The sequence below is a fragment of the Haliotis asinina genome, chromosome 9, assembly GCF_037392515.1.
Source record: "Haliotis asinina isolate JCU_RB_2024 chromosome 9, JCU_Hal_asi_v2, whole genome shotgun sequence".
Taxonomy (NCBI): Eukaryota; Metazoa; Mollusca; class Gastropoda; order Lepetellida; family Haliotidae; genus Haliotis; species Haliotis asinina.
The window spans coordinates 7,390,589-7,404,179 of NC_090288.1; the positions used below are offsets into that span (position 1 = coordinate 7,390,589).

General features: G+C 37.9%; 1 protein-coding gene across 3 annotated transcripts in view; it reads right to left on the minus strand.

Annotated features, from left to right (window-relative positions):
* Positions 1–13,591, minus strand: part of LOC137295833 (GRAM domain-containing protein 4-like) — a 49,748-nt gene that overhangs the window by 24,257 nt on the left and 11,900 nt on the right. For all 3 annotated transcript variants that reach the window (XM_067827391.1, XM_067827388.1, XM_067827389.1), the window contains exon 2: positions 1,430–1,629. In XM_067827391.1, coding sequence (XP_067683492.1) covers positions 1,430–1,561 — 132 coding nt within the window. In that variant the 5' untranslated portion in view covers positions 1,562–1,629. The remainder of the gene's footprint in view (positions 1–1,429; positions 1,630–13,591) is intronic.

Below are 13,591 nucleotides of genomic sequence, written 5' to 3' on the forward strand. Positions count from 1 at the left end.
AAAAGGCACCACTTTGGTCTGCCGCAAATATCTGCCAAGTTTTGCTGTAAGATATTGAATAGTTTTCAACTTGTGCTCCGGAAGGGAAGCCCATCTATCCATTTTGAGACAAGTCCGAAAAGTTTATATGGAAACCCAGAAAATCATAAATCACAAACACCTGTAAATAGTAAAAGGAACCATGTTGGGGTCTGCCACATATATCTACAAAGTTTGGCTGGCAGACACTAGGAACTTTTGGAGATGTGCTCCGAATGAAACAACACCTCTCACTTTTGAGACAAAGTCCAAATTGTTTCCATGGAAACCGAGAAGCTAAGAAATAAAAAAAACCCTGTAAATAGCAAAAGGCACCACTTTAGGTTCTGACTGATATTTCTACCAAGTTTTGCAGAAAAATAAAGAACGGATTTTGAGTTCTGCTCCGGAAACGAAGCCCATCCATCCATTTTGAGATTAAGTCCAAAATGTTTCCATGGAAATCGATAAAATAATATATCACAAAAACCTGTAAGTACCAAAAGGTACCACTTTAGATTCTGACTGATGTATGTAACAAGTTCTGCAGAAAAATACTGAATGGTATTTTAGTTCTGCTCCTCTGAGAACGAAGTCCACCCCACCATTAGACTAACACCAAAATGTTCCATGGAAAAACAAAACAAAAAAAAAAAAAAAAGCCCAAACTCTGCAAATAGCAAAAGGCACAGTGTACTACAGGTTGGGATTATTATATCTATCAAGTTTGGTCTAAAAATATTAAATGGTTTCTGAGCTATGCTCCGGAAACAAAATGATTTCGGAGACAGGCGGACGGACGGATGGACAGGCGAGGCATCAACTAGATCCTGCCGCATTACATGCCGGGGGGATAAAAAATGACTCTCCTGAAGATTCTTATTTTAAAACATCATCAAACAAATGTTTCTGACACACACATGATGAAAATCACAAACATCATCATTAATATTCTAACCATAAATTACATGTAAATTTCATGAATGCTTTCAGAATGATGTCCTAGCAATCTCATTTCTTAAACAAATTGAATGATTTCAATGACTTTCAGATTGTATGCCAGTGGAATGACAACAATTATATACATAATTAGTTTTCCAAAATAAATAGAAAATGTTTTGCTAACAATAAATTTGGAAAACATACTTTAACCAAATAAATACTCAATAAGACATACATTTTCATCCTGCCAGTGATTAATTTACTTACTCAAAATTTAATGCTACAAGAACACAGGAAATGATCAATATATGACTATGCCTTATGCATAGAAAAGTCTTAAATTAGTTCCAAAAGGCCCAGATGCTCATCTTCATCAGTGCCCTATGATTCATTTGATTAAAACTACGTCTGATTCTTTGACGTCCTCCAAAGATAATGTCATCAGAAGATGCCACCCCTTTCCTCTCACCTCCTCTCCTTCTTTGTGGTCAACAAGAGTCTTGGGACGTTTGCCCGACCCTTTCCGTACAAGTGTTCCCCCATCTTCTTCAGCTTTCACATCCCCCTTGAAGCGAGATCTAAGGGCCTGGCGGAAACTCATGGTCCCCTGATCATGTGGACTTCACGTCGCCGTCATCAAGCAGGCGGCTCTCAAGGGTCATCCACTGTCTGAAATCATAATCACCCGGATTAGAGAAAGGACGATCTCTTCACACTGACAAAATGTCATATTGATTAGAAATTGTGTTTGAGATTAACAGCACTTCATGAAGATAAACTGTAAAGTCATTTCCCGATCAATCTCCGATCAATAAAGTTCTGTTGCAAGAAAGGGTGTTGCCAGGGGTAAAGATGCCGCATACGACAGTAGGGATCATCGTGTGACATTCATCACAACCTGCATGCATTTGTTTCCTGCTGATTAGCAAAAATTTCTTGATGTTGTTAATGGCAAGACATAATTCCTATAATATTTCTCTGAGGGACTTAAGTGGGATAATGTTTGTTGAAGGAGATCAGAGGTGGTTTACAGCAATTTAACTGCATCTTCTCCTCATGCAGCTGTTTCTGATCCTAGTTTCTGATCTTTGTAGTCACACCGTCTATCCTCGGTCAACATGAACTCTTGGGACAAAACAAAACCAGTCTGGGTACAATCCATATTTCAGACAGAGATTATAGAAAATGTGACATATTTTTTTCAACTCTTCAGTGATGAGTGCCGAAAAAACAGAATTTTTTTTTTTCAAGATTAATTAAGTTTTTTTTACTTTTGCATTTTGTTTGTTTACCTGTTTCAAGTTACCTGAGATATTTTATACAAGTTATTAATACAACTGAGTACCTCATATCTAATTATAATCTGGATTCCTTATAATGTATCATGGCTCCAGACAGTCAACAAGAAAGGTATTCCAGGTCTCATGCATTAAGAATGGTGGTGGTAGTGGTTAAAGTGTTTGCACATCATGTTGAAGACCCTTGTTTCATTCCCCACAATGGGAACAATGTATGAAGCCCATTTTCGGTGTACCCAAATGTGATGTTGCTGGAATATTGCTAAAAGTGTGGTAAAACTCACTCACTCACTCACTCACTCAGTTAAGTCAGAAACTTTACACAGTGATTTGTGGCATAGTTTATAGTGGAATAGTTTATATCATTACGTAAGACACGATCTCAAAATGTAATGCCAAAGTACCTCTGAATTAACTTTTTTCCTAAATTTGCAGGAGGAATTCATTTGTGAATTCTGCCTTTTGCATCCTGTTTGAGACAAACAAAGCTGTTTCTAGGTAGAGCACTTTCAAAAAGTATCAGTTCAGGCAGTTCACACTTCTGCTGTGAAAATACACTTCCTGGATGATGTCTACCCAACAACCCTGTACGCAATGATCAAACCCAAGAATATAACCGTGACTTGAGGCAAAAAAAAAAATTATTTGTTAGCTATTCAAAACACACCTTCTGATGTTTATTAAAATGATATACATACTGTATACAACCATATAGTGACAATTCTATGATATACATACTGTATACAACCATATAGTGACAATTCTATGATATACATACTGTATACAACCATATAGTGACAATTCTATGATATACATACTGTATACAACCATATAGTGACAATTCTATGATATACATACTGTATACAACCATATAGTGACAATTCTATGATATACATACTGTATACAACCATATAGTGACAATTCTCTTGCATTCAGGATGAAAGGATCAGGTTTTCTCTTATTTCTTTTGAGTAGCACAACTGCATTTACCAGGAAATAGCTGTGAGACTTTTGACAGTGTACTTCCTGGTTTACTGCCTCCTTAAAATAATATATGGTTAATAAGATTTAATATGGTCATATCAGTGTTCATTTAAAGAAGTCTCACGAAAAATATGTAAATATATGATTCTAATGAAGATGAATGACAAACTGAATTCATGAAGAATGTAAATCATTCAATTCAATGAACAACTGAATTGTAATAGCCCTTGTATACTTAGAGGTCTGTACATCAGTGAGCATTATCTCCCCTGCATGTCACAGCTCCTTGAAAAGGGAGGAAGCATCCCTAGGCAACAAAACAGGGTACTGTGTATTAATCATGATAGAGCTGCTATAAATAGGATGACTAAAGTGAAACCCTTTTCAAGAGTGATGCAGAAAAAGGGCATAAACCCGTGTCAAACACAGATTATATTTTCAAAAGTGATATGGTAGATATCATTTCTTTCATCTATTATATAAAATGACCCATTCAAAATTAAGTAATTATTGTCACACAGAGAACTCAATGGTAGCAGAGAAATCACTTTTGTTTTATTTGTTTCTTGCCAACATTCCAGCCATATTATGGCTGCCATCATCACAGGTGGGGTAGCCCAGTGGTTAAAGCGTTCACTAAGTACCCGAAAGACCTGGTTTTGATTCCCAAAATGGGGAAGTAATGGCCCCCTGGAAGTAGTGGCCGCTCACCCTTATTTCATTATGAAACTGCCAAACATGTAACATGTCAAATAGGAACAAGGGGACATAATTAGGTGATAAACATCAGTGTTGGCCAATTTCTGGGTATTAGTGAGTATTTGAAGCACGGGAATGCATTTGGAACCAATGGCGTCAGCCACAGGTTTCAAATGAAATATTCCCGTGCTTCAAATATTCAATAACACCCAGAAACGGGCCAACACATGATGTTTATTGACAGTGTAAACAAAAAAGTAAACCAAAGGGTTTTTACTGTGTGCACTCGTTTACATCGAGTAGGGGTACAGCAGTGAAGTGTCATCAGCTGGCCGTTTTGGCTGGTTCCCATGGTAGCCTCTGGAGTTGCTCATTTGTGACGTCATTCTGACTTTACGTCACAATATACTTTGAATGACATCACCACTGCTGATGACACAACAAAACAATTGTTTGCGATGTTTTTACGTATCAATATGCAGTGAACAGTCTTGCAGCTTCTGGGAATCAAATACCATTTGATCATGTTTTTAAACCTACCAGATTATAGTACACAGTGACTTTTGGTTTACAATGTGTTAACAATGCCCATCTGGAAAAAATGACTGAAAGATAATAACTTTCTCATATTTGCTCTTGTGCCTGTAACTGATTCAAATGCTACCAGGTCAAACGAAGACACGCCTTGGTTACCTCTAATTATGATGGCATAAGATGAGTCAAATACTAGGTCATACTGATTGCTGGTTTATAAAATGTGCTGGTTCCCATACACCCATTAAGAGTTACGACATTTGATTCACACATCAGTGAAATCTAGGAAATGGCAAATCAGTTGGCTTCAAATCCAATGTGTTTGTCGAAAGTAATAATACGTCTCATTCACATGTGATGATGGTATTTGTTGAAAGTGAAAGCATATTTCATTCTTATCACCTGATGTGTATTAAAAGTGAAAGCATATTTCATTCTTATCACCTGATGTGTATTAAATGTGAAAGCATATTTCATTCATATCAGGTTGTGTTTGTTGAATGTGAAGGCATATTTCTGTCATAATCAGATATGGTATTTGTTGTAACTGAAAGAATATTTCAGTCACATCAGCTTGTGTTTGTTGAAAGTGAAAGTTTGTCGCCTTCAAATTAGCTGGTGTGTTTTGAATGAGAAGGCTAGTGTTCTCAAAATCAGCAAGTCTGAGTCGAACATATATTGACTTGCTCCACACTGGGGGCTGAGGTCTCTGATAACCACACAGACACACTCAGTCTTACTTAACCTGCTGTGTCTGTCAAATTAACAAACCAGCCATTGATTTACTGAGAAGCGATGGCATCAATGTTTGGTATCTCAAACGAAGTGTGTGGCTGCAATGGCTTCATCAATTACATGCTCAGTTTAGTTCTCTTACACCACATGTACTGTGTCATTGTGAACTGCAGAAAGAGACCATACTAGTAATCTATCATTACAGATGGTGTATCAGTTTCTGGGCACATCCAGACCTAACAACTGGTACATCCTTATTTATGAATAATTGTGTTTATTGTATAGACAATTTATCTAATTTTGAAAACCCCTGGAGGGTACAGTGGGTCAGTCTAGTGGTTGAAGCATTTGCTCATCACACAGTAGACCAGGTTTGATTATCCACATGTGTACATGTGATGCACAATTCTGGTGACTCCCTGCCATGATACTGCCGGAAAACTGCTAAAAGCCACATAAAACCATCCTCCCTCGGTCATCTTAATCTCTGAAATATATATCAACTTTTGAATTTATCCATAACACATTACCTCCCACATAAATGTCGTTTTCTGATTGGCTCTTCCTTTATTTTCAATGTATCTGCTTACAAACATTTAAAGTAACATTTCAATGTACCCTGCTGGGAATGCCAAACCCATTTGGTACTTGGTGGTAGTAGTTCTTTATATCAAATAACACTGAATCATGTATGATGTATGTATGCCTTGCAAATGCCAATAGATGGAATTGAGGTAACTCTGAATGTGTTTTCTTGTCCCTTTGGAAGCATAAACAGACATCGAGGGTACATCAACCCAGGGAATATTGCTAAAAGAGGCACAAAACCATACTCCCTCCCTCTCTTTTTCAGTCATTTTATGTACTCTCGATGTTTGTTTACGGTCCCCTTGTCTTTTGGGTTAAGGGAATATAAACAAATATTGAGGGTACACCAGCTCAGGCCCCCAGGTCCTCATGTCATTGCGAGGATTAAAGATTTCTTTAAAATATAAAAATTTTGAGATGACCTCCGACTTAAAACGCTTCACTGTACAATATATTGAGACAAGGCCGGACACTTCAGTGTACCACACCCACCTGCTTTGCCGATTGCTACACTACCATTGCATCGATTAAAACTTCGGCTAAACACAGTCATGGGTGATTGGTTCTTTATTGTTATTTCTACAAGTTGACTGAAAACCGATTTTGACCCTGAATTAAACGATCTTGACATAAATGACTGACGATAGCAAGCGTCGACCAATGAGAGTACTTGCTCTGACCACACCCCCTGTATGAGACCTTATCATCCTTGCCATCGTCAACCATTTGATTTCTAACACAAATATTGCTAGATACTTAAGTTTAAATTCTCTGAGATACCAATGTTTTGGTGTTCAACAAACTGCCTTGCATAGTCAAAGTTTCACTCCCATATATCTTATGATTAGCATTTTATTTTTCAAGCAGGGACAATGAATTTTTTTTCTTATTCTTGAGAAAGGTATGACCCCTGTGAGATGAGATATTACTCCTGTGAAATGCAATATTTCACATGCAAGATGAGACATTACCCTTGTAAAATGCGATATTACCCACTGTTACTCATGATATAACACCCTGTAACAGTGCTAACATGTGGTATCACCTCTGTAACATAAAGTTGGGGATATCAGATTTACCAGATTGATAAAATACAAATGATGAAGCCGAGGAGAAACAGATGATGAAGAAGAATTAATGGAAAATGTCACAATTTATTCCATTCCTCTGGAAATGTTTCATCTGTATGGATATACATTACTTTTTCTCATATATATTGGCACTGGCTAGTGGTATGCTCCCAAAATGGAATATCTCCTTCTTTGTTTGAATGGTATACTAATGATAAATTTATTTCAAATGTCACCAGTGGTGTTTACAGGACTCAAGGAGTTGACCATCTCCATAACTTTGTTGTATGCAATCACATTCAACATGTACTCTGTTTACCCACATCCAGAACACAGAACTGATATAAGATGGGTTTTTTTTGGGTTACATCCAGGTGAACTGAGAATGGATCAGGTATTAATTGATCTGTCCCCCGAGTCTTCCGTCCTGGGTCATGCTGACAGCTGAACACTTCGATCATGACACATGCTCAGGAGCCAACATTGATTTCACTGCAGCTGATAATTGTTAGAATGGCGGTTTAACATTTAAATCTGCCATATGAAGAATCTGGCACTGTCTGCTTATTTTTACTGCCAAGCTTTTTATTGATCCCTGAGGAAATGATGAAAACCCATTGCTTGTCTGGATGCAACTGGTATTTGCTTAATTGGTCCATTTACTCAACATCTCCATCTTTCTCTTGGACACTTAAGAAGTCTCAGTCCTGACATCGTGAAAGCTGTGTTTTACATTCACCTACAAACCATTATTTGTCCTGCTGGTGACTTCTTTTGGACACTTGGGAAAAGTCCTGACATCGTCCTACATTAACTTACAAAGCATTATTTGTCTGCCTAACAACAGTATAATAATCTATATCAAAATGTTGTGTAATGATACAATAAAGAACTTATGGTCCATTAAACATCATACCTTTCTTCTCATTCATCAACTTCTAAAATGCCAATCAAACATATCATTATTTGTCATTTTCATGACATTTTCTAAATATTTAAAAATGTTGTTTTGCTTTTTATTTGTTTACTAGTTGGCATATTACAGCTGCAGTCAACAATATATGAGATGACCTATAAACAATTAAATGTACCAACAGTCCAGTGTTCAATGTCATGAGCATCACACCACACCATCAGGTTACAATGGCATTCCATGAACCATGATCTCTGAGAGGGAGGTGGGGAAGCCTAGTGGTTAAAGTACTTGCTTGTCATACTGAGGACCAGGGTTTGATTCCCCGGTGGGTGCAACATGTGAAGCACATTTCTGGGGTCTCCCACTGTGATGTTTTGCAACACTGCTAAAAGTAGCGTAAAAAGTAGCTAAAAGTGACACACTCACCCATTCACTTAATCACTGGATTCATTAACATGCATCTTATGACCAGCATAGGATGCCGGGAAACAGCCCTGAGCCAGAGCTTTTCATCTTCTACTAATCGTATTACCCTGATTACTGATGATGTAATAGATCAAGATAATGATTCTAGTTGTCAGGTTTTCATCTGCTGGGAGAACACTGTCGTCAGGATATCTCATCCACTGACATACTAACAATATCATCCACGAGAGTCTTATTTAATGCTACTTTGTTCTAGCAATATCAGAAATGGGCATCACACACTGTACCCATGTGGAAAGAGGAATAAAGATTAACCACTTTCACTACTGAGCAAGCCTAATGATCCCACAAGAGTGTGAGTGAGTGAGTTTAGTCTTATGCTGCTTTTAGCAATATTCCAGCAATATCATGGAAGCAGACACTAGTTAAAGACTTCACACATTCTACCCATGTGGGGAATTGAACCTGGGTCTCTGGTGTGCAAAAGGGATGCTTTAACCACTCGGCTACTCTACCACCCCAAGAGGGTAGAAACCATAGGGTAAGAATTGGTCTTCAGCAACCCATGTATATTTTCATAGGTGACTAACAGGATCGGGTGGTCAGGCTTGTTGACATGACATACAGTGTGCAAAATTTCTACTGGTCCTGTGGTCCCAGGCTAGTAAAAGTTCATCAGGACCTCTAAACTTTGCAGTGATCCTGGTGGCCAGTGAAATTTGTATTGATTGTTATGCAATTCTACAAATGTTATTTTGGACCAGTGAAGTACAGACAAGACCACTAATTATTGTCTACTTACTGGTCCTGTGGTCTAGAGGGAAATTTTGAAAGGTTTCTTTCCGTGGACATATTGGGTATACAGACAGCTTTAGATCTCTCTGACACACAAATAATTCACCAATGATGATACGGATTAGAACTGATCCTCAGTAAACCATGCTTGTTGCAAGAGGTGACTAACAGCATGGGGTGGTCAAGCTTGCTGACTTGGTTGACATTTGTCATCGGTTTCCAGTTGTGCAGATCAATGCCCATGCAGTTGATTGGATTGTCTGGTCCAGAATTGATTAACTGCAGACTGCCACAATTCAGATGGGACATTGCTGATATAACTGCGGCATAAAACTCACTCCCTCATAAATAAATAGATAATTCATGAGATGCCTCATCCACTCAGCAGACACATCCTAGATCGGGCCCATTCCCTGACATATCTAACTTCCGAGCATGCACCTACCTGAGTGAAGCTACTGAACAAAACTCACACTGCCCATGCTAACCCCCAGAATTCCAACATATCCAGCGTGTGACTGTGTCACTTCTCTGCCATGCACAAGTTGCAGCATCTGTTCCAACTGATTCTAGGACATACGAGTTAACAGTTATCTGTTTCTATGGTGATGGATCAAATGTCATCATACTTGTGAGGCTTGTCCAATGCTTATTGACTTTGTCTGGAAACTCACTATGCCCCACACTGACTTCAAGTCCTCATTAATGGCAGACATAATTATATATACTTATACAGACAGTCCATAAACACCAACATGGCCACCTTTCGATGGTGTTGATGATAAAGTAGGAATTAATAATGTCAAATTCTGCTTTTTATTGCATTTGTCACATAATATTAAAAATAAAAAAAAATAATGTATAGGACTGATGATAATTGATACAATAATCTGCCTTACCATTCTACAAACTGTAATGGTTTTATATGTTCACATACAGCACTCCAATTTTGTTTATTAGACAAAAACCTTCATAGCAATTTTTGTTGAAAACATGTCACCAAATGAATATATACATTTTTTTCATCTATCATGAATTTATCCCGAATTCCAAAATCAGGGTCCTTTCCAAGAAAGTTGGGGAAAAAAAAAAGTTGTTTGTGTTTGATGTTGCAAGTAAGAGTAAAGGAAGATAACTTAAGGATGGAAGATACCAACCGTGGACCATTATAATGACGAACTACAAATGTGATACAAATAAATTGACTTTCCCTGGTACAGGCAAAATGTGCCTCCTTGAGATGCCATGAAGCAGTCCTTGAGTCTATTTTGAAAATCTGGGCCCACTAACTGACTTGTGTAACCTGTGGATGTCCTTCAGCTGGGATACCAATTGTGACATGGTCAGGGCTACATTCTCAAAGAATCTTCAGTTACTAATGGATGATCTCAAAAAAAATGACATGGCTAGTGTAAATTCACATTAGCAATTAGTCTTCCGACTCAGAAGACTGAGTATTTTTGCCAGTGGCTAAATACAGTATCTAATGATGCAGATTTTGCCAAGCATAAAAACAAATCGCTACATTTGTACTTCAACAATTCATACCAAAAATATCTTTCAATAGATTTTTACAAAATATGAAGTGGGCAGTTATTACTTTTTCTAGTTACATCACAGCTTCTAATCTTAGTCTTGAAGGTCAGTACAAAGTGACACAGGTCATAAGATGATTGTAAAACTAAGACTGAGATCGTGAGTTTAGTTCTATGTCACTTTTATTCCAGCAATATCACTATGAGGGACACCACTAATGGGATTCACACATTGTACCAATGTATGCTATCAAGCCATAGTCTTCAGATATATCACTGAGGGGGACATCAGAACAGAGCTGGGACAGGTACTCGAATCCAGTCAGGTACAGCTGGAATCGAGTCCTATTTCTAGTACTCAGACTGTAAGACAAGGGCAGATGGTAATTTGTCTTTTTCAGTACTGATGTAACGCACATTTATGTCATTGGTTTTGTCCAATCAGTGGAGGTATTAATGGCTGTAATGTATCTGCACATGAGCAGTGAGTAATCAAGTTACAGTAACAGCAGGAACGAATAGTTCTGTGTTTTAACATATTAGTTAAGCAGATATAAATTAAATAGCCTGAGATCAGTTTTATTCCACCCTTTTAAGTTTTCCATAATAATTTCTGTCAAATCATGACTGAATATTCACTTGGTTGAAACACAGTATTGCTTACATTTCTGGGTACTCAGTTCCGATTGGGCAAGTACATGCGGGTACTTCATTCCATCTTTTCCTACCCATCCCACCTCTACACCAGAAATGGCCGTCACATACTGTATCCATGTGGCTAATCAATCCTGCGTCTTCAACATGAGGAGTGAATGCTTTAACCGCTAGGCTAAGTGGCTACCACTTTAAGTTTAATAAAAAAGCACACATGTGGGGTCAATACACAGCAAAAACTGAAAGGAGGAAATGATCGATTAAACGACTGAGATAATATGGCAGTAGTTCCCATGCTATGAAAACACTCTATTACTGTTCATATGCATATCACACTGAAGCAAATATCAATATAATGATGATCAATAGGATGATTTTTGCAGAAACAGCTGTAGACTTGAAAGCTTAAGAATGGAAGTATCGTACGGCTACAGCTTTACTGAAATCCCAAGCATAGGCTTATTGCTGACATACCAAAGATAAAAACTGCTTACTCGGTAAGAAGATTATGACACAACAAAGGGAAGCCAAATGTCTGTAGTAGAAGGACCATGAATACTGATTTACATTTAGTGCCAAATCATATAATGTTTTCAATATTTTCTCTCCTGACTTATGCCATAACTATGTAACTATGCATTGCATACTGGTATATCACCGTGAGTGAGTTTGTTATTTTTTGCCGCTTTTAGCAATATTCTAGTGACATCATGGTGGGGACACCAAAAATGGGCTTAACATACTGTATCCATGTGGGGAATCAAACCCAGATCCTCAACATGACAGGCAAACACTTTAACCACTAGGCTACTGCTTTACCCCTACATCACTGTGATGCCATATTACTTGGCATGTAACATTTGGCAAACTGCAAGGACTGTCCACAGGACTGATCCGTCCTATCTCTCTTACATAGCTAATCACACCCAACAGCTACCATAATTTGCTCACTGATGAAGTGAAAGGCTGTCCCATTAGGTGCGCTTTCAGGTCTTATCTGAATCTGGCAAGGATCAAAGTAACTGAACATGTTCAACACATCATCCAGCTAACATACCCTGGAGCTTTACTGAGTCTTTAATTATGGAGGATGTTTGCTGGTCGGGTTTAAGAGTCTGAACATACTTCTACAATAATTTCATCACCCGAATGATGTCTGTTTGTCAAGTACAGTCATTTGCAAAGGTCTCAGTTATGGACAATTTAAACCTGACCTTGAAAAAATCATACCTAATCACTAATCATGAAAACACATCTGAGTTACGTATCAGGAAGTGTTTATGACTTTTAATATGTTTTCCACATGATATTGAAATATTTGCACTATTTAAGATAAAAAAATACATCTTTAACTTTTAGATAAAATCATACGCATTTCTCAATGATGTTATCAAAACGATATGTGGCTACTTTTATTCAGTAAACTCAGGGAAAATATATACAATACCATTTAGAAAGTGATCAAACATTATATTTGGAATAACATTTTCTCCGTAAAGTATTTATTCTTGTACTTTTGTTGGGTTGAAAACCCCCTGGGATTTGAACCCACGCTCTCAGAGTCAAGACACCAAATCACCCGCACATGAGGTCAGCAGTCTAATAAATAAACAGCATAACAGAAAACCCAGTAACCTATTTCTGATAAAAGTATTTTTCTTGTTGGAAAATTGAAATTCCCAAATGCTCCCCCAGTGTTTGACTGTCCGGGACATGTTACTTTCAACACAGACTGCTAGATTCTCAAATTCAACTGCTTGAGGGTTGAGTTAGAATTTAGACTTCTACATGAACATATTTTGCGAGCAGGTTAGTTTTGGTCAGGGCTGGCAAGTTTCATATCTAACCAGAAAAAGCTCATCTGAACATCTCTATCAGATCCACAAAGTGTTCATAACGTTATGATATATGCTAACTAAGTACTACACTATTGGCTTATGAATGACGTAAGGCTATAAATGCTTTGTGGATAGAGTCCCACTTGAGTGAGTGAATGAGTGAGTGTGGCAGGGGACACCAAAAAATGGGCCTCACACATAGTACCCATGTGGGGAATCGAACCTGGGTCTTTGGCGTGACGAGCGGATGCTTTAACCACTAGGCTACCCCACCGCCCCAGTCCCATTTGACAAGAACTTAGATTTTACAACTGTTCTACCATAACCCCATGAAGTTGCATGTGTGTTTCATCTATCAGACTGCATTAATGATGTTAATGTTCAATGCTAACCAGGCAACATGCTGCAACAATAAGACATGATTGTGTTATTTACCTTTGCCCCTGAGGATACCCCTGTTTATTTATGAGCTGGTTGATGGTTTTAAGTCATGAGTGCAGCTTCTGTTGTCTACAATCTTTCAAGCATGTATATTTGACATTATGTCTGGTGAGTATTT